This window comes from Convolutriloba macropyga, chromosome 9, assembly GCF_964194025.1.
Source record: "Convolutriloba macropyga chromosome 9, txConMacr16.3, whole genome shotgun sequence".
In the NCBI taxonomy this organism is placed as follows: Eukaryota; Metazoa; Xenacoelomorpha; order Acoela; family Convolutidae; genus Convolutriloba; species Convolutriloba macropyga.
This window is the reverse complement of record NC_134476.1, coordinates 56,350,085-56,372,289: the sequence shown is the minus strand read 5'-3', so window position 1 is coordinate 56,372,289 and position 22,205 is coordinate 56,350,085. Positions and strand designations below refer to the sequence as shown.

The 22,205-nt window shown below is 38.0% G+C and overlaps 1 protein-coding gene across 1 annotated transcript; it reads right to left on the bottom strand.

Moving 5' to 3' along the window:
* Nucleotides 1-207: 207 nt before the first annotated feature.
* On the bottom strand, nt 208-13,589 carry LOC142345876 (cytosolic Fe-S cluster assembly factor narfl-like). Its single transcript, XM_075398308.1, has 3 exons — nt 13,412-13,589; nt 11,605-11,897; nt 208-1,391 (listed from the first exon to the last, which is right to left on the bottom strand). Exons 2-3 carry the CDS (start codon nt 11,895-11,897, stop codon nt 269-271), a joined length of 1,416 nt encoding a protein of 471 aa, XP_075254423.1. The 5' UTR covers nt 13,412-13,589; the 3' UTR covers nt 208-268.
* Nucleotides 13,590-22,205: the final 8,616 nt, after the last annotated feature.

Genomic DNA, 22,205 nt, shown 5'->3' with positions numbered 1-22,205 from the left:
GCTTGCTGTACTCGTCAGAGTAGGATGCTAAGCATTCAACGAAACTCTGATTTAGTCACAAGACAGAAAGATGCTCACATTGCCCATTCTCACAAAACACCCATACCAAAAATCTGAAATAAACAAAATAAGAGAGAAATATATAACCGTTTTCTCCAAAAAAGCAACATTGAAAACAACAATAATTCGAAAACACTCAAGGTAAAATTTCAAAAAAAAAATATAAATTCAAAATAATTTTTGTAAAATAGCTAAACTGACTGAAAAACTACCATTTTATATTGAGCGAATTAGTGTTTAACTTCGGAACACTTTTGTACTCAGCGAACAGAAATGAGCCATCTCCTCCCACTTCTTCATTACTTTCTGTCGCATAGGAATAAAAATCTGTTTGAAAAGTGGGTTCTGAGACTGGAAGTGACAAATACTTCCGAGTCACATTGCTCAATAACTCCTTATTGCTCACACTTTCTGATCTGAGTTGACCTCCACCGTTTAAGCACGCTGATGGGCAGGCCATAATTTCTACGTAATCGTATTTCAAATTCTTTTTCTTCAACTTCATAGCAAAATTTCCCAAATTTTTGAACCCGTAGGCAACAGCGAAGCGTAGCTTGACTTCACCATCGACGGTTAGAAAGAGTTCTTTGTGATCAGTGCTTCTTTTGGTAACAAAATCAATAGACGGGCGCACTACGTTGAACAACTTTTCAGACGCATATTTGAAAACATACTCAATATAACCTCCTGCTCCACTGCCCTCGTGGGAGGTGAATTGATAGGCTCTTTTCTGTTTCTCATTCAGTAAACTCAACAAACAGTCAAAAGGCGTACCATCTAACGTGTCCAAACTGCTCCCAGTTTCAGCTATCATTAGAAATAATTCGTTAGTTGCAACCACGCAATCCATTTCCTTAATTTCTGTTCCCGGAACAACAAAATCTGATCTCAGTGCTTCTAGTTTCTTATCGAAACAAGGCATCACTGTGAAATGGTAGATGTTAGAGGGATCCTCATTTAACACTTTTGCCAGGTGTCGCTTTACCAAGCTACCCATCATCTGTTGCGGAGACTTCACCCTGGAAATATAGGGCAAAATGAACTCTCCGTGGGTTTTCTCAGCATAACAAATCCAGCCTGGACAAGACGACGTGAAAACCGGCAAATTTTCTTTGGATCCCCGAAATCTTTTGACGAACTCTTTACCACTTTCAAGCAACGTGAGATTTCGGCCGACATTTGTGTCGAACACATAATTGACACCCAGTGACTTGAGGAAAGATGAAACTTTAGCAGCAGTCGACTCAAAGCTCTCTTTATAGAATTCAGCCAACGATGCTATACTTTGTGGAGAAATGGAGGCCGCAATGATATCCCCGAATTTTCTGTTCCTAAATACACATTTTCATTTCAAATTTGCACACGTAGTTATAATCAACAGCGGAATAAAAATGAGGAGCAACGCCTTTTCCATTTGCAAATACCCGATGAACCTAATCATTGCATTTGTTAAGAATTTAGCACAGCTGTAGATAGGCAGTCACACTACTACTAATATATCTATTTTTATTATGATATATGCAACTAAGGTACCAGTTAAAAACGGCAATAAGCGCCTGTATACCGCCAAAATTACCTGCGAATTGCAGCTCTGTGCTACACCTACAACTTCGAGTAGCTTCCAGAATTATTCCGACTATGTTCTATTCAAGAGTGCAATTCTAAAATTGGTCGTGGTACAATGAGTTCAGAGAAATTTTGAGAAAATTGACCAATTCACGAGGTGGGGAAACTGCAATGAGAGGAAATTTTGGGTGCCGTTTACCTGCGCCATTTTGTTTCTATTCCACTAGATTCATGACTCAGCCGAAAAATTCTCATCCCTCCTAGAATTTGTGCTTGCAAAAATTGAAAATTAAAAAATTATTTCGAGAGCACCGATTTAATTGATATACTTGATAATGTGATAAAATGGCAACTTATTTCAGAAAACGGATCTAACTAATTTATAGGCGGCTAAGCTGGAAAAAACGTCAGTTGTCACTTATAAGAGTCCGACACCTTTGCAAAAACTTACAAATATCGTCCCTTGAAAAAAATTGATTCTCCGAGTGATTGATTACCGAGCAAAAAATTGATTTATCAGCTAAATTAAAACTATACAGTATTTTTTCTGAAGTAACAATGAGAAACTTGACTCAAATCGGATATTTAAATTCTTAAAAACATACCTGACGAATATTCTAAACATAACCGACTAACGTCGGGCTAGCCACGGTTTAGTGAGGCTAGCTTTAGCGTACTTGAAGGGGTGTGAAATGAGCGCAGCGGTGGGGGGAGGCTGATGGGGGCACCAGTGGGGGTGGGCAACAGTGGGAGGGTTTTTGGCTGCACGGGCCCCTTCTTGCCTGAACGATGTGCAGGGAGGGGATTGGGAGTGAGATGGGGGCTGATGTGAGGGGGGGGGGGGTTGGGGATCAACCTCTTAACAACCGCCCTTCACACCATGAGTATACGTCTCCAAACAAATTTATGAAAAGCGTACTTGGAGAAACAAACAGTTCTTCTCCCTGCCTTGACCAATTAATTCATCATATTTATACAATGAAGAGGTAGAATTTCATGCACTGCTAACAATAAATGCGCTTTTACAGACTCTCAGAGCGATTTTAAGTTTCTGAAAAACCTTAGCATGTTCAAGAGAAATTATAATGTTTTTTTTCTAATCTCCGGTTCCACGAAAAATAAAATTTGGACCCCCGAGAAATTACGAACATCTTTGCAATGTTATGAGAAATGCAACAACAAAACATAACTGACTAACGTCGGTCAAATTGCTCTCAAACGACCCACGAGCGGTTATCTTCGTCAGTAGCTAGTCACAGTTTAGTGAGGCTAGCTTTAGCGTACTTGAAGGGGCATGAGGTGAGCGCAGTGGGGGCGGAGAGAGGGAAACGGAGGGAGGGGTATCTTTGGCTGCATGGGCCCAACGGCTTGAACGATGTGCAGGGGTACACGTTGGGGGTGGGGGCGGCTGATGTGAGGGCGGGGGTGTGCGATCAATTTTTACGAACCGCTCTTCACACAAGTATAATAAGTACAACTCTCCGAAACAGTTCCTGTGAATCTCACACTTGGAGACTAGTGAGCTGATAAGCTCTATGATAACTTTATCCCGTTTCTGAGGACAAAAAATTAAATGGATCAAACGAAAAATTGTATAAAATAATGCCAACAGGACAAATATTATAAAACAATTCTACTATAATTCAGCGTTAATGAGTAATAGATGATGACATCACATCACATAAGAGAAGCTGAAACACAGTATCAACAAAAGAGCTAAGGAAAGAGAGATAATTTGAGAGATAAAGCGTGAATGAGAAAGAGAAAGAAAAAACCCATCAGAAAGAGAAAGCTAGGAATATTTTGCTGATGGGATTCGACTCTGCAGGTTCTAGTTTTCTAGCCTTGTTAGTAATTGAAAAGTGCAAAATTTAAGAGAAAAGTTTCCCGATTTTGAGAAAATGTTCCAAAACATTTTTTGTCTGTTTAGTTCTGTCAAGTAACCCATCTGCAAAACTTAAGGTTTTGATGGCTAGTATTGTTCGTTTAACTCAGAATAGGACAAAAATAATCAAATATTTTAAAAACAATTGCAATGTTTAACAAAATCTTGCTAAAAACTGGTATATTAATATCTTCAGAACCAGATCATTGTCTCCAGAGACTATACAGTAATCCTACCTCAAGCCTCAAATAGTTTCACTGGCTCATAAAGATCCACAAACTTGGAACATGATAATAATTTTCCAAAAACTTCAAATTTTATCAAAAATTGTTAGTTGAAATATTGATAACCACTTAATTAACTCTAAACTAGGCAAAAAGCTTAATATCAAATCTCGGAGGAGTTCTTGAGCCCCTGGTGCCAGAAAAAAAAATCAAAAAAAATCAAACACTATTAAAAAAAAACAATATTCAGAATAAAATATTTTTTTAAAAAAATGCCAAATTTCGTAATAATTAAATCTTGAAAAACATTCCATTACATCTCGAAATTATGCAATAAGCTACTATCGAGCACTATAGGAGGTTCCTTGGCTTTTCTCATGTTTAGGTTTTTCCAGCCTCAAAAGCCAAGGAACCTCCGATAGTGTTCGATAGTAGCTTATTGCATAATTTCCAGATGTAATGGAATGTTTTTCAAGATATAAATATTACGAATTTTGGCATTTTTCAAAAAATATTTGCAATTTTGAATATTGCAAGTTTTTTGAATAGGGTTTGATTTTTACTTTTTTTTCTGGCACCAGAGGCTCAGAGAACTCCTCCGAGATTTGATATTAATCTGCTGCCTAGTTTAGAGTTAATGGAGTGGTTATCAATATTTCAACGACTCGACTTTTATCAAGTTTTGATAATAAGTTGAAGCTTTTGGAAAATTATTATCATGTTCCAAGTTTGTGGATCTTAATGAGCCAGTGAAACTATTCGAGGCTTGGAGTAGGATTACTGTATAGTCTCTTGAGACAATGAGCTGGTTCTGAAGATATTAATACACCAATTTTTAGCAAAAGTTTGTTAAAAATTGCAATTGTTCTCAAAATGATTGATTATTGTCATGTTTAGGTTTTTCCAGCCTCAAATTATGAAAAAGTTTTGCAAATTCGAAAGTTCAAAAAAGTTGCTGAAATTTGTGATATTAAGAAGTTGGCAAGTAATAGATGCTCACGAAAAACTTTTCAAGAAATTATTATCAAACCCTAATGGAGGTTTTATAAACCCTGAGGCTGAAACAACCTGAGTAATGACAATAAATGTCGAAAAAAATTAAAAAATTGCAAATTTTCTCAAAATGCTAAATTTCATGATGTTAGAATCTTGAAAAACATTACATTACATCTAAAAACTATACAGTTACCTATTATTAAAACCTAGTTGAGGTCTGTTGGCTCTTGAGACGGGAGATACCTAAAAAACAACATATTTTCAAACAAAAAAATTGCAAGTTTTCTGAACATAGCCAGCAGATTGCCGGAAAATAGCCGCTTGTGGCCTTCCATGAACTGAAAAAACTAAAGACATAAGATAGACAGATTGGCCAGACTCTAATACTCAAGAATTAGGGCATATACAGTTGGCACTACTTGAATGCACAGCATTGATCTTTAACTAGTAAATATTTATAAAATTTAAAGTTCATTAAGTGATTCCAGAAGTCATTTTTTTAGTGAGGTAAGTCACAAGATCGACCTGAAAGTAGGACAAGTGACGTCACGAACACAAACTTTAACTGCAAAACAGAAGGAGTTACTGAAGTCATGGAAAAAGTCAATTCCAAGAAGTCAGGTGGTAAGAATCAATGATGGAGACGACGAATTAAAAAAAACACGATGTCTACAATAATAGCCGCTATCGCTTCGCGGCTATTAAAAATGATGCTATAATTTGTGATATTAAAAAGTTGAAATCTACTCCATGTCCAATAAGAAAGTTTTAGTAACTTACTATCAAACTGTTAAGGAGGTTTTCTGGCCCCTGGGTCTAGAAAAACTTGATAAATGACGAAAAAAATTTCCAAGATGTCAAAAAATGCTAAAATTCGTGAAGTTAAAATGTTTTTTAAAAAACCATTCCATTACCACTAGAGACTATACATTAACCTATTCTCAAACACTAGAGGAGGTTCCTTGACACCTAGGGCTAACAAAACTCAAGAAAAGACAAGCATTTTCAAAAAGCTTGAAAAATTTGTGAAAATTAGTATAAATTTGCTTGTTTCTGTTTGGATTACCAAAACATAGCTCTTAAAACAGTCATAAAAAGTACTTATCTCTTGATAAAGATCTTTATCGACTCTAAATAGCTTCAATTTTAGACTGCTCCAACGAAAAATGGCGAAAAAACACGAAAAAACATTTTGTGCTCAAAAACTCCTAAAATGACCTTTTAAACTTAAACTACAGCCTTCCCGGAAACCTTCATTATACTAAGCACTTGAAGGACTACTAAACGCGGCTAAGAACCTCTATAAAACTTTAAGCACGCTACGCGTTTATCCCGTTTTTAAGGACAAAAAGTCAAATGGGCCAGACAAAAAATCGGTCAAGCGAAAAAATGGCATAAAAAAAGACGAACAGGTTTAATATAATTGCTACAAACTTCATTAATTATTTTCTTTTAGAATGCTGCTAATCATTAAAGGTGACCTCCGGTACCCATGAAGCCTTTAGTATGTTCACACAATTTTTAAAGAAGCCGCCAAAAAGTTTAAAACGAGAATCTGCAGTCAATATGGTACCAAAAACATACAATGGCAAAATATTCCGTGTGCAAAAATAACTATTTTATATTATAGTCACGCGTATCATGCGGTATAAAAATGTACGGTATAAATGTTAGATTTAAATAGCCCATACATTAGGATCTTTTCCAAAATACTTCCATCTAATTGTCTGTAACTTTATTTCATAACTGTTGAATGTAAAAGCTTGGAGCCAGCTTATGAAGCCAAAATACGGAACAAAAAAATCACTGGAATTTTAAGAACCCTTTGAACCGCGAGCCGGTGTTTTTAGATGAAAGGCTAACAAAATCTGACAGAGTGAATGAACTATGATCATCAAAAGGATTCAAAACTACTTCGAATAACAGAAAACATCAAGTGTTCTTGAAGAAAAATAAAGGCATTGTACAATTGCAAACAGTAGATGTAAAACAGATATCGAAGATATTGGCGAAAAGGGAGTGGTTGTGCCATTAAAAATGAAGTATGAAAACTATCCAAACAGCTTTCGACTACCATCAGAGGCGAAAGAATATTTGGTTTCGACCTTAGTCAATCTTTCGCTTCAACTACAATTCATGGAGTTCAGAGCCAAAATTTCCAAGTCTGTACTTCGAGTCCAACCAGCGAAAGGAGTCTGATAAATCAACAACTGAAATATATGGCGGAGGATGAAAAATTTTGCACTAAATACGAGTTCTTTTATATATTAATCCCCCAATAGAAAAATGCGTTGCGGGAAGTACATGACGAATCGGGACACAATGTATGGCGTTGCTGTGCAGCGCTAGTTTTTTCCAGTCGTGAACACAAATAACCCTGCATGGGTGTGAGGGGGGGGGGACGGGAAAGGGGTGTGAAGAGCACGGTGTCGAGCGTTACGCCTGGAACGCTGTGGTGTGGGGGCTGATTTAGGGGGAGGGGCGAAGGGGGTGGGTTTGAAATGGGGGGTCAAACGCTAAGAACCAGCCTCCACGCCATGCATTCATGTCTCCAACAGAGTGTAGTTGAATCCAATACTCTAAAATCGTTGAATCGCATACCCAAAAGGCTCTAAGAGAACGTTAGGCGTTACCTGCTTATGTCGATTTGAGAACAAAAGTCAAAAGGGTCGAATGAAAAACCAGATAAAGACCACCGCACTAATTTGAGGGCTGCAAGCTTTGATTAAGAGCATTTAAAGACTAAATTCAAAGATTTGGAACATTGAAAAATTTCATGTTCGTAAACTCATACAGTACAAATTCTTACTGAATTTCGAACATTCGAGGCCAAAAAGCATTAAAATTACGAATAAGGCATAAGGTGAATTCATACGCCGCACAGAAAAGCTTATTCTGATAAACGAACCCAAGCAAAAAATTTAAAAGAAACGACTAAACGTCGGAAGAATTGCTCTCGAACGACAAGTGGGAGTCCTAATGAATTGCAGCCTGCTTAAGTCGTTTGACTAACATCCCGTTTGCTTGAATCCAATTGCAGAAACGTACAAGACCATCATTGAAATTCAAGGAGTTGAAATTCAAAGAGCATTTAAAGACTAAATTCAAAGACTTGGAACATTGAAAAATTTCATGTTCGTAAACTCATACAGTACAAATTCTTACTGAATTTCAAACATTCGAGGCCAAAAAGCATTCGAATTACGAATAAGGCATAATGTGAATTCATACGCCGCACAAAAAAGCTTATTCTGATAAACGAAACCAAGCAAAAAATTTAAAACAAACGACTAAACGTCGGAAGAATTGCTCTCGAACGACAAGTGGGAGTCCTAATGAATTGCAGCCTGCTTAAGTCGTTTGACTAACATCCCGTTTGCTTGAATCCAATTGCAGAAACGTACAAGACCATCATTGAAATTCAAGGAGTTGAAAACTAGTTTCGCGTCATCAGCATAGTGGGCTTCAATAGTGGGCTTCAAATAGCCACATTAGAGGTTAACATATACCACTATTCCCAAATACCACTATATACCACGACAGTCCCAAAATACATATGCCCTTTTTTGCGGTTGACTAACCTCCCGTTTGCTTGAATCCAATTGCAGAAACGTACAAGACCATCATTGAAATTCAAGGAGTTGAAAACTAGTTTCGCGTCATCAGCATAGTGGGCTTCAAATAGCCACATTAGAGGTTAACATATACCACTATTAAGATTTAAAGTGAAAAATGGCACCAGTTTCGGAGCACTTCTCGTTTGACTTTTAGTATTAAATTGCCGCCAATTGAGTTCAGCAGCTTGAAATTGTGATTGAAAGAGAATTTTAGATCACGCGAAATGCAAAAGAAAAGTCAAGGACGTAAAAGTCACTCGAAAAGTCAAAACCGTCAAGCAAAAATTTTGCATAAAAAAGACACATTTACAATAATTGCTATGAACTTCGTTCAGGCGCAATTAACCAATGAAAATTTATAGCATAGGCAAGGGTGGGGATTAGGGGTGGGGTGAAGTGAGGGGGACTGATGTGGTCAAACTCTACCACCCCACTTCACCGCCCTTCACACCATGAGTATACGTCTCCAAAACAGTTTCTGTGAATCGCATATTTGGGAACTAGCGAGTTTAAAGGCTCTAAGAGAACTTGTTGCCCTTTTGGCGCTGCCTGTTTATCCCGTTTTGAGAACCAAAAAGACAACAAATGGGTCAGTGGAAAAATCGGTCAAGTGAAAAATTGCATTAAAAAGATCACAGGACTAATATAATTGCTACAAACTTCGTTTGAGCTCAATCAAAAATCTTGTAACTGTGCCATGAATATTACAAAACGAATTGCAATAGATTGACTTTCACTGTGTATTATTACCATTGTGATTAAAGGGACGATTCTCTCATTCTGTGCAGGAAAGGTTCAAAACCTGGGAGAAAATGTATATATAGGCAACAATCTTAAAAATCAACTGCCATTCTTGCCAAGTCCTCAAACAACTTGGTACGACAGTTAAAGTTTTGGTTAAATGCTCAATTTTGGTCACAATTGCTAGTCTGTACTCGTGATTTTAAAAAGTTGGGAAAATGAGAACAGAATTTCAGTTCTACTTAACTTCATTTTCGCTTCATAAAATAATTTAGCCAAATAGTTTCTACATACCGCGTTAGACAGTAATTGACTTAATGGATACAAAATGTGAAATCAAAATTGCTAACCTTTTCTCTAAGTCCGTCACTAAAACCACCCCAGTTCACGTGAAAGGGGACGGGAAAGGGGTGTGAAGAGCACGGTGTCGAGCGTTACGCCATGAACGCTGTGCAGTGGTGTGGGGGCTGATTTGGGGGGAGGGGCGAAAGGGGGTGGGTTTGAAATGGGGGGTCAAACGCTAAGAACCAGCCTCCACGCCATGCATTCATGTCTCCAACAGAGTGTAGTTGAATCCAATACTCTAAAATCGTTGAATCGCATACCCAAAATGCTCTAAGAGAACGTTAGACGTTACCTGCTTATGTCGATTTGAGAACAAAAGTCAAAAGGGTCGAATGAAAAACCAGATAAAGACCACCGCACTAATTTGAGGGCTGCAAGCTTTGATTAAGAGCATTTAAAGACTAAATTCAAAGATTTGGAACATTGAAAAATTTCATGTTCGTAAACTCATACAGTACAAATTCTTACTGAATTTCGAACATTCGAGGCCAAAAAGCATTAAAATTACGAATAAGGCATAAGGTGAATTCATACGCCGCACAGAAAAGCGTATTCTGATAAACGAACCCAAGCAAAAAATTTAAAACAAACGACTAAACGTCGGAAGAATTGCTCTCGAACGACAAGTGGGAGTCCTAATGAATTGCAGCCTGCTTAAGTCGTGGCGGAAGTAGGGGGAGCCTAAATGGGACTTAGACGTTCAGAGAGAGAGAGAGAGAGAGAGAGAGAAACTTAATTCCCGATTAAGGGCCAATAAATAAAAATCAAAGAAATTCATTTCTACTATTTAACATTTACAAAGCTCGTACAAGTGGGGCAATTGCAACAAACAAACCATGAGCATTGAAAACAAGGATTGAAACATGTGATGATGGATTCAAAATGTTCGACAATCTTGTTGATCTTGAAGTAGTCATGATCGATTATCCCATGACGAAAGAAAAAATTGATCATGTTGATGGACCGTTCGTAGAAAGATCCAGGGACTACTTTACGTTTGAGTTTGAACTTGTTTCTCCGTCTTCTCGTCACACCAAGAGATGAAACTTCAACATTATCACAGAGGTCGCTCAATAGCTTCATTTGGGCCAAGAGAATGAACAGTCGGCAGTCCTCAACTTGGATTCGAACGGCCGTCGGTAGGATTTTATGTGTGAGAAGAGTGTCCCAGTAGTTCCTAGAAATCCCGTAAACCCATCTCAAGCATTTTTCTTGAATATTCTCGAAAGCCCTGAGGTCTGCAAGTGAAAAGCAACAGATTTGAGAACCATAGAGGAGTATTGGAACATAGGCGACGTAGAGCTTGTGCTTGATATGTGATGGAGTGCTCCAAGGTATAGTATTTTTAAGCTTGTAGAAAGCTCTGCGGCTGTTGGTGACTTTACATTGAGTGTGCGTGTTCCATTTTAACTTTCTGTTGACATAAGCTCCGAGATCCTTCACGCACTCTTGTTGTGGAATTGTGATGTTGATGTACTCTAACATGGGCTCGACAGTCCCAAAATACATAGGCCCAGTTTTGCGGTTGACTAACATGCCGTTTGCTTGAATCCAATTGCAGAAACGTACAAGACCATCATTGAAATTCAAGGAATTGAAAACTAGTTTTGCGTCATCAGCATAGTGGGCTTCAATAGTGGGCTTCAAATAGCCACATTAGAGGTTAACATATACCACTATTAAGATTTAAAGTGAAAAATGGCACCAGTTTCGGAGCACTTCTCGTTTGACTTTTAGTATTAAATTGCCGCCAATTGAGTTCAGCAGCTTGAAATTGTGATTGAAAGAGAATTTTAGATCACGCGAAATGCAAAAGAAAAGTCAAGGACGTAAAAGTCACTCGAAAAGTCAAAACCGTCAAGCAAAAATTTTGCATAAAGACACACACGTTTACAATAATTGTTATGAAATTCGCTCAAGAGCAATTAAAAATGAAAACAATTGGACAGAAACCACTGAAATCGATTTTGTAAAAAACCGCCCAAAACTGCAAAGAATTCTAAGAGAACACCCCACGTCAAAAAATTGATCTATGCAATGCTTGATTTAATGAAAGGCCTTATCATATGTACTTAATGATAATAATATATTTGAACACCTATGTTATGCAGATGGAAGTGCCTGCGTGAAATCTGAAAAAGTAGGGTTAGCAAAAATACTAGCGACTTTCTTGAGTACTTCCAGAATCTGCGAATAGCTTTGCTGCTCAATCAACATGGTCTCTGCAGTCGTAACGCAACCAGAGCAAGCTAAACAGTCATTAAGTGTAATCTTTGCCTTCTGAAGTACGACTTCATTTCCGTTGGACTGGAGCTCTTTGTAAGTTCCGTCTGACTCAACTTTAATTGTACCACGTGTAGAATTTTGATAGCTTGAAGTCTCCAATACTGCAGGCTTTATACAATCTTGTGAAGGAGCAATAAAGTCATCCAGTCCCGATATTTTTACACCCACAGAAAACATCTAGAACACGGAAAACTCTGGATTCATGCTGGATTTCAAATAGAACATTTTTTAATATGGTAACGACTTTTCAGCAAGCATGCAGTAATGACAAAACACCTGCCCAATAAAGACGGTTTTTAAAACCAGCAAAGTGACCCAACTTAAATCAGATTTTGCGAGTTGCAAATCACACAGCCTACGAGAAATGTTGAGAATGCACTTCCAACTATATCGGTCAAATTTGTGGACATGTAACAGCAAGAATTTCGGGGTCTTTCCCATGATAGTCCCCTCCCCATTATAAGAAAGTTACCATGATTGGTGAGGGGGGGGGGGCTATAAGTTAAACTAAGCATGGGGGCTATAAAGACCGAATGTTGGAACACCAAAAGAGTCGCCATTTTTTTACTCTTCGAAATGCAATTGACACAAATCCATTAATACACCCTTGTTGTATGCGATCCGTAAGAAAACATTTTATGAAGTTTGGGGATTGTAATGCAAAACGGCATGTACAATAATACCATTATCAATTTCTTGTTGGACTGATTCAATGAAAAATAGAAGAGCATCATGTGCTGATACTATACGTCGAAATCCAAACTGAAGCGGCGATAGTAATTTCCTACTCTCAATATAACTTGTGATTTGTTTATGCACGCTTTTTTCGATGGTGTTCTACCTTCGGCCGAAGCAATTTTGCCAACAGAAAAAAAAACGCTTTAGCTCGCTTCGATTCAGCCAGCAACATCTCTAGTTACAATTACAACTATCGCGGAACAAAATCCACCATCAAAGTGAAAAAGATTACACTTAATTTCCATAATGTCAACGACACCATCGATACAAACTCCTTATAACAGATAAAACACTCAATCGGTAACAGGAGCCTACATTAAAGAGATGTTTTTTCAGACAGCACTAGAACACAGACAACTTTTGGCGAAAATATATGAGCAAAAGTAACATCCTCTCTTCTCCAACAACAGCACCCATGGAAGATTAAAACGTGTATTTACGATTATAAATAAATAAGGATAAAGCAGATCCGACATAGCTTCTTTTTTTCACCTTCTTCAATATAGACGAGAAAAATAGACGGTGGTATGATCCACCCAATGGACGGACCAGTGGGTCCCCCACTATGAAACATCACAGCAGCGTAATAAAATTTTCCGCAAGAATACGTTGTACGTTTAAATTTACATCAATACGCTAGGCTCCAGGAGAAGCGTTCGAATGTTGAAATAATACCACACTAATTAGGAGTTTAGCCTTCCCTCCCGCACAACAACATTATAGGTATTATCAACCTCAGCAGCACATTTAGTGCCATGACAGCCTCTGAGAGATAATTTCTAGGCATAGTTGTTGTTGTTGTACAGAGATCACAGCCACAGCTGCGATGACACTCTCTCTGTCGTCATGGTTAAAACAATGTACCGTTGTTTCGACAGCTGTTGCAATCACGATTTGCAACGTGCAGCTATTATGAGCAGAAAAAAACTTTCATTGACAAATTTCGATATTACCTGCAAATGCAATTCTTTGGACCAATTTTCTTGCTTCTGCCTTGCTCGCTCGCGAAATTTTTCTTCGTTCAAATATACGTTATTGTGTCCTGGTATGTGTATCCTATTTTTTCACAGAATTTTGTTTCCAGTTGCTCTAGTGAAACCACGACAGGTTTGTTGTTGTTGTTGTGACTTTTCGGCATCAAGCCGAGGGGATAGCTCTCATAGAAGTTTTACGATAACATGTATACGCATTGAACTTATAGCAGACTTGCACTAGCAACACAGTTTTATTTAGCAAAAATATCCTTCTAAGCTTGTTTTTGGCAGAGAATCAAGATTAGATTCATGTCTGCCGAAATCAGCCACTAAAAAACTAATTTCAGATGTATTTGGCAGCTAGAAGCTTGATTCTTTGAGTTGAGGAGAAACGTGAGTTTTTGTTAACTCAATCATGAGCGTCAGGTCAAGTTGTTCCAGTGAAAACAATGCGCAGGCCAACAATCAAACCGCAGATTACAAATTTTTCAATTTGCTAGCAAAAATTTCTGCATGGTTGCTGAACTAGTCTTTTTCTGTACTCATTTTTTGGTTTCCAATTGATCTTTTCTGCCAGTTATTATCTTATGAGAAGTCTGCTTCACAATTTTTGAAGGTTGTACTACTTATGAGCTCAGTATGTCATGTCATTCTCAAACAACTAGTTTTTGCGTTTGCATTTCTGTGAACCGACGATTGATCTTAATTTTTTTATGCTGAAACAGTGAATAGCTGCCAAATATGGGTATTATTTCTATGATAAATAGTTTCTCAATCATGAGAAACTATAGACACCATCACGAGAAACTATAGACACTAAACGGAAGTGGAGACCTGTCATTCCTAGATCTAAACAAAAACCTAAACAAAGATAGAAAAATAAGCTGTCATTGGTATCAAAAATCAACTGATACCGACATAATCCTAAATTTCTGTAGCTGGGCACCGCTACAACATAAGAGAAATGTGATTCAAGGGACTGTGCATAGGGTTTTTAACGCGACCAGTGACTGGCAATCCTTTGATGTAGCTCTTAAGAAAAATCAAGAGATCTGGACTGAAAACCAATACCCAACGGAGTGGTCCTCCAGTATTGTTAATGAGACGTTGGATAAAATTGTCACGAAGGAAAAGGTCACAGCGAAACCACACCAAAATGAACAACATCTTGAAGAAATCTTAACAATAGGGAGCCTAAACCTAGGTTTTTTGCTCAATACAGAGGAAATATCACGCAAAATTTGCAAGTAGACTGAAAAAATTGTGTGATTTCAAATCAATTTCACAACAAGATAGCTAAGAACTTGCTTGCCCGCCCTGAAATCACCTTTTGATAAGAATCTGAAATCCCATGTGGTATATAAAGTTGCATGTAATGGATGCAGTTCCATCTATGTTGGCCAAACCAGCCAACATGTTACCACTAGAATTTCAGAGTATCAAAAGAAGGATTCCCCTGTTGGACAACACCTTGTTGATTGTTGTGGTACAACGCATAAAGTAAAATGGGAGATTCTTGATGCATGTCGCGGGGTAGAAAAACTAATGACGATAGAAGCGATCTACATTAAAAGCTGAAACCTCTATTAAATACGCGCGATGAGTATCGGGGGCGGGAATTGACATTGAAGTACTAGTTCAAATACGAAATTTGACTTTTGAAATTCAAAAAATATTCTGGTACATGTTATTTCGAAATTGTGTCAACCCCAAAAAGTAAAAAGTAAAAACAGATAGGAATGAAAGTAAAAATCCCTTTTCACGAACAGAAAGCATTATACCCGGGATTTTCATAAAATTCGGAATAAGAAATGAATTGATTTTAGTGTAATAAGTGTAAAAAATGTTGTAAATGTGATTTTAACTGTAAATAATTTCAAAAATTCGATGTTATTTTATCTCATTTTTTAGAATTATAGTCAAAGACAAGTTTATACACTTTGCAAATGATTTCATTTAATTTTTTAAACCTCACGATGAACGCAGTTTTCGAAAATGTTCGTTTTAGTTGATCAATTTAAATTTTAATTGACAATTACTTCTCTGAATCATAAATTGTTTCTGACACCAATAATAGCTAGCGTTTCTTATAATTGTTCACTTATACGTTGAAATCAAAATAAGCCAAACTTCATTTTTTGTTCACATTATCAAAGACAAATTCCAGGTTTTTTGAAAAGATTTTGCAAATTGTAAGCTTTCTTCCGGGTCATCAATAAATTGTGCAAATTATGTCATCCCTTTTGAACAATTTCTCCTTCAACTTCCCCCACGGTTGTTGATAGCTTCTATACGATCCATTCGGGACAAAAATCCAAACATTTTTTGTCATTTTGCAAGAAACCAGTTTTTATATAACTCATAATCTAATCCTTTTCCTCGGAAAGACATTTTCCACTTGCAGTCATTGAAATTCCCTGTTTGATCAAAAATAGAGGGAATTTAACCTTGTATTTTGGTTGATGCCTCAAATGATTTTATCCAGACTTTGTCTAGTTTTAGAGCCAACGGCACATGCATAGTTGGACCATAAGGTAGCACCCAACAGTTTCCGTTGAATTTAAAATGAACATTTGTAACCGCTAGGCTCGATACATTTTTTATTGCCATATATGGGATCTCATGAGCCACAATGTTTGAGTAGATTTTTCTGGGAGCAAATTCTATAGCCTCTCTAACCGGCGCTTTTGAATACAAAGTTTTTAAGTCAAGAGATATTATTTGCTACCATCAAAGAAAATAACTATAAAGCTTTTCTACCATCTTTTGAATCAGTTTTAATTTTTAACTTGACAGTTTTTAAAAAAGGTGACAAAAATCTGTCAAAAAGAGGCTGGAGTTGTGTACTATTTTGGATGTTTTTGCTAAATCATAAAGAATGGCTGGTTGTGCATCAGTCGAGTGTTTGACATATTTGGCCTCTAATTTTCCTTGCCCCATCAATTGTTCGAAACTGTTATTTATATGATTTTGAGTTCTTATCAGATTAATTTTTTTCTCCAGTGATGTTTTGGATATCATCAGAGTTTAGCAATTTCTCAAAATAGACACTGTAAGTTGCTTTCTTTATCACGGAAAATCCGCTGCCTTTCCGACCGGTACCGCCAGCAAATCGTTGGCCGATAGATATTCGCTTACTTTTTCATTCTTTTTTAACGGAGTTTAGCGAAATTTTTTTTAAACCATTTGCGGCCGCTGCAGTTTCACAAAACTCGCAATTCACGTACAAATTTGTCAACCTCTGCGACGAATTGCAACTCCCTGATTTTTCCTCTCACAGGGTGTATGGATTTCTACAAAAAGATTTTAAGTACAATTTCCGGAGTTTCACCTCTATTCACTACCACAAAAAACTAGGGCAGCCCTGCCGCAGTGCTTTGTCCTGTCTAATTGACAGTTTATCAGCTTTCTCCTTTCTTGCCAAAGACTGCAAACAACAGTTGGCAACAGTTTTGGTCTTGCATTTGCCTTACATTCACTGCTATTTATTTCAAATGGCTCCTTGTACAATTCACGGACCTTTTGAGCCCGTTTTAATTCTTTTTTAAGGAGTCTCAATTGAAAATTGTAAAATTGTGCGCCATTTTTTCATGATTAGTTCTTTTGGAGAGCACGCAAGCTCAAAATGTCCGCATGGATGTCATTGTTACCGTTTTTTAAATCTAATTCATTTATTACAGATGATGACGTTATTTAGCGTTTTCAAGTAATCATGGGACATCAAATAACATTGAAATTCTTGCAAAGAAGTTCTTTGCAAAAAGCTTAGCGTCAAGATTCAATTCTGGTAACCGAGTCCAGCCTTAGTTTTTTCATGAAAAGTGGTTACTTGATTATCATTTTTTATGTTGAAAGATGTACGTCTTAAACGCTTAAACGCCATAAGCGGTACCCAAAGACAATTTTCGCCATAAAAACTGTTTTCTGAATACTTGATTGGGAAGACTTCAGGTTGCTGGTTTGCGGCATATAGGGCTATAAAGAGGGCATATCATTTCTTAATGCACAAAGGCTTAAATACCAATGAAACAGGCGGCGAGAATTCAGTTCAAGGGCTCTACATTGCAGTGAGGAGCTATCATCATGAGATCGTTATAGTTTCGCCTTTCTGTCTCTAAGAATCTAACAGGTCTGAGAGTCATAGGCGGTACTCAAAGACAGTTTTTGCCACAGACTAACTTAATTGGAAAGAGTTTAGTTTGATAATTTTTAGATATAAAAGGTTAAATTAAACACTAGAACCAAAAATAATTAACTTGGTTAACAAAACGGTGATTGTCAATACAACAGATCAACAGTTTATGAATCTCATTTCGTCGGCATTTTTTTATTTTTCACATGTAAAATGTATGTTTTTATTCTCCCCACTTTGGTCAGGTAAGAATAAAAAATACTAGGACTGCACATTGATAAGTCTCCCGTTTGTTGCAATCGCCTTGGCGACTTTTCATTAAAGGACCAATCTCGACTCTTCTGATTCTGAATTTCTTAAATCTGGCCATAAAGAGCGTGTCAAAATCATTGAGGCAGACCCCTTGATCATATCTGTCGACAATGATTGCAACAGTACTGGATCAACCATCTCCCCTCCGAGCAGTCGAGCACCCAAAAAGCAAAACAGTCTACTATGGAGCCCGTGCCAGCAACATTTCCGCTGATCCCCGAATAGCGGTGATTGACAAGGATTGCATTAGTTTACAGAAAGCTACAGACAACCCCTGCGCTTGGAAGGAACGATTGTCACTTAACACAGCCAACCGCTTGAGTGTTTTCTTGAAGGTTGCCGATATCCCGCCAAGGACTTCAATTGCAAGGGGAACAAAGTGATTCCCATCTTTGCGCAGTTATCGTCGTGGAGACAATATTTTCTTTCATCTGCTGCATCAAGTGCGTATCCTGCCTTTGTAGCCGCATCAGTGAGAGAGTTGGATTGCAGCGACGAAGTAACAGTTACATCAAATGCAGCAAGTTTTCCCGCTTTCCAAGTAGGGACAAAGATGTCTCCAGGGCGTGACTGGCTTTCTGGAATTAGGTTCTTTTTTTCCACAACTGGTGAGAGATTCGCAGATGAGCAAGCAGACACTAATTTATCTCGAATACGGTCTTGTCTTGCAATTGCGTCTCCCCGACCGTGACACGCAATGGCATGATCCCCATAGATGTCAAGAACTCCTGCTTTACAGAACGGGCACTTCCTTTCGGCGTCGTAGACAGGGACACCCAACCTGTACTTTGCACTAATTCTAAACTCATTTGGTGCCATATGAAGCCCAAGAGCTGGAATGGGGGGAGCAGACAACTAGGCTCCAGCATGTCGGACAGACAATGAGAGAAGTCGGGCGGATTCTCTCTCACAAGCTAGATTCTCTTTGAGAACATGAAATTTTTCATTATCAAGAGAATGCTGAATCGTCTTTTGTGAGAGGTTTGAAATGTCCAGTTGTGCTATACTGGAATAAAGATCCTGAAAAACTTGGCAGTTTTTTGGGCTCCCACCGGTTATTTTGGAAACAAGATCTTCAGAGGAGAGAACAGAGCCAACGTATGATGCTTTATACTGGTCTTGGCATTGGCGAACACCCAAACCTGAAAGGGTTATGGGTAGGGTTGCTTGAGTCCAGGATTCTTCTGGAAGAACAGTTCCAAGGATATTCTCAAGTTTTTTGCTCTGTTGGGCATCAAATTCATTTAGGGAATTAATAACTGGACGTGTGGGCGTTTGACAACGCAAAGAATACACCATTTTGAGGGACCCAATACAGTGGCGTAGGATACCTAGGGCGCACTGAGTGTCATCAAGATAGTCCAACTTTTCGAAAAGTACCCCTATTTTCCCTATCTATTCGTTAAGTTTCATGCACACAAACTCTGGGGTTTCTAACGCAGCTCCAAGAACCTCAAGGCCCAAAATATCATTTCGTTTTATTCTTGTATCCAGTCTGTCTAAATCTACCGTGGACCACAGTTCGCACTTATCGACCCTGATGTGGAGGCCGCGATCAGGTCCGAGCTGGCATAAAAGATCCCAAGATCTAATGAGATCGTCCTCTGAGCCCACCAAGACACCGTCATCTAGATACCAGGAATGCTGTTGAAGCTCTGGCGCAGTTTCCTGAATTTTCTCTATAATGGGCCAGAGCGTCAGAGAGAAAAGCAAAGGGCATAATGGGTCGCCTTGTTGGATACCGCTTTCACTGATAACAACAAATTTGTCATAGTATAATTGGCTGTGTTGTGAATAACAGGAGTTGGTAAAAGCAGCAATGCCTGGCATTGAATTTGCAACGACTTTCAGCATTTCACTGCGTTTTATTGAATTGAATGCATTGCAAAAGTCAATTTGCAAAATACCCGAGGAACTGGACGAGGTGAGTATTTTTTCATACGAAATCGTAGTCGAATATATGATGGCTTCCGCTCCTCCCTTCACTCCCACACCCAGTTGCAGGCTCTGGAAAAGTTCCTTTGCTTCTAAATTTGCTTCCTTGGCTAAACATTTAGCTATTAGCCCTCTCAAGACCTCTCCGACTGCAATAGGGCGAATACCGCCTTTCTTTTTCAGCAAGGCTGATAAAGATGCACTACATAGAGCTTGTGAAACAAATTCGGGAAGTTACCCACGGCAGCTTATGTTTACAAGCTTAGTCAGTACTCTCAAAGCAACTTGTGACTGATCTGAAGCGGTACACTGTACAGCATGCAAAAGATGTTCGGGAAACATTTTTGAAGGACCAGCTGCTGGAAATCTTGAAAACGAGTTCAGCTGTTCCGAAACATTTTCCTCACTGAATTGATAGGCTTGTGATGAAAAATTTTGGACTACAATAGGCTTGTCTTCAGGGGGATGCAATTTTTTCAAACTATCGAGAGTTGCCTTGTTGATTGTTGCAAAACCATCAGAAGCCAAAACTTTTGCTGCTCTGCCATATTAGCCCTGGAAACACAAATTTTTTGCACGTCTGATAATCTCTTTGGAGTTTGTATCGTTTGATCGTTTTGATTGTTTCAAAGAGCAAGCTTCATTCCATAGCCCTCTGCTGGTCCAGCGATTAATTCTTTCTAGAATTCTTTGGTCGTTGTTCCGTCTGTGTTTTTTTTGGCCCGCCTCTGTTACTGGCACGTAAAATGCATTTAGACAATCCGAACAGTTTTCTCCAGTTTAGTTCTGTGTTAGAATTTTCAATGCAATCAGTAATGACGTCAGAGAAAAGCTCTGAACATTTGTACCGTACATTGATAGGGACATAGCGGATAGTCGGGACTTTAGTGTGAAGCAACGTTTTTATATCTGGAAGGTTACCATCTGTTCTAATTGTTTCGGAGTTCAAACCGGTTAATGCTTCGTTTACCTAGAGTGCGCTCTCGGCATTAATTAGCATATCGTCAATTTTGTCTGATAGTTCCTTGGAGATTCTTTTCAATTTACTTAAAGGTTTTTTGAAACACCAATAGGACCACATTGATTTTGAGTTGATCCAAGAGTCGTAATCAGGGCCCCATCCAATGTATCTAACTTTCGTTTCTTCCAAAAGATGTTCTAATACCTGGATCTTATATAATTTGTCGGCTGTGTCAGGAATGAATAAAATAGAGCCAGGTGAAATGTGGAACTTATATTCTATTGTAAGGTTGGACATCGTTTGAGTTAAACCACTGCTTGGGATGGGATTTACCTCATTCTCGGAACGAATGTCTGTCTTAGGTGAATTTTCAATTGTCAAAGCTTCTTTTGCTCATAAATTGTACTTCATTTTTGAGCGTGCGAAAAACTGTTTATAAGAAAACAATATACTACATCTTCTCTTTATTGACTGCCACAGTACCAAAAACTGGAATTATCTCACCGGGGAATCTGCAATTTGAGACAGATAGAGTTGTTCCACTCGGTGGGACTGCGGCCTCCACAGCAACACACTGCTGAGTCGACTTCTTGTAGATAACATTTGGGCTATAAAGAGGACATATTTCTGTATTGGCTCAAGATATTGCAGTGTAACTTGTAGAAATGACATTTGTGTTTTTCATATAATTGCGACACGTTACCTTGGTCTTCACGCATTGAATTCGTGATCTAACATGGAGCAAAGAGTTTTTTCGATGGAGACGGTGCTGAACTTATTGTGATTTGTTGAGTTTTTCAGATTCGTCATAGTTTGACTTTTTAAAAACTGATGAATTTTCTTGCGAGATAAAAACTGCTCGCTATGAAATTTTTATGAGCTATATGTTTCCGTACTACCAACACAAACACGCAAATTGATACTAATTATGCAATTTTCTGAATTTTTTGTCAATTGTTGAGATTTTCCAACCTCAGGGCCAAGGAGTCTCTATTGAGAATTGATAATAGGGCACTGCATAGTTTTTGGTGTTTATAAAATGGTTTATAACATTTTAATGTCTGGATTTTTGGCAGTTTTTGCATAAAGTCTGCAATTTTTTCAATTCTCCTCAAACTTTTGTAAGTTTTTGATTTTTTTCGCAGTAACATTTTATCAGGCCGTGAAGTGTGTTTTTGGTCCTTAAGGCTAGACAAAAATCAAAAATCTTTTAGAAAAATTGCAGACTTTTTCCAAAAAATTCCCAAAATTTCAATCATTAAAATGTTAGAAACAGCCTAATAATTACTGAGAACAATGTAGGGGTAGTGCCTTACCATCAAACCTTAAAAGAGATTCCTTGGCTCCATAGGCTAGAAAAACTCAACAATTGACAAAAACAAATTCAATAAATTTCGAAAAAAAATTGCAAAAAATAATATCATTCTACGTGT

Bases quoted from the DNA above. Each gene is read 5' to 3' on its own strand.
- LOC142345876 (XM_075398308.1), bottom strand. From the start codon at position 11,897: ATGTTTTCTGTGGGTGTAAAAATATCGGGACTGGATGACTTTATTGCT. The intron at 1,392-11,604 runs GAAAGTCGCTAG...ATGTGTATTTAG, and splicing joins CAGATTCTGGAAGTACTCAA to GAACAGAAAATTCGGGGATA.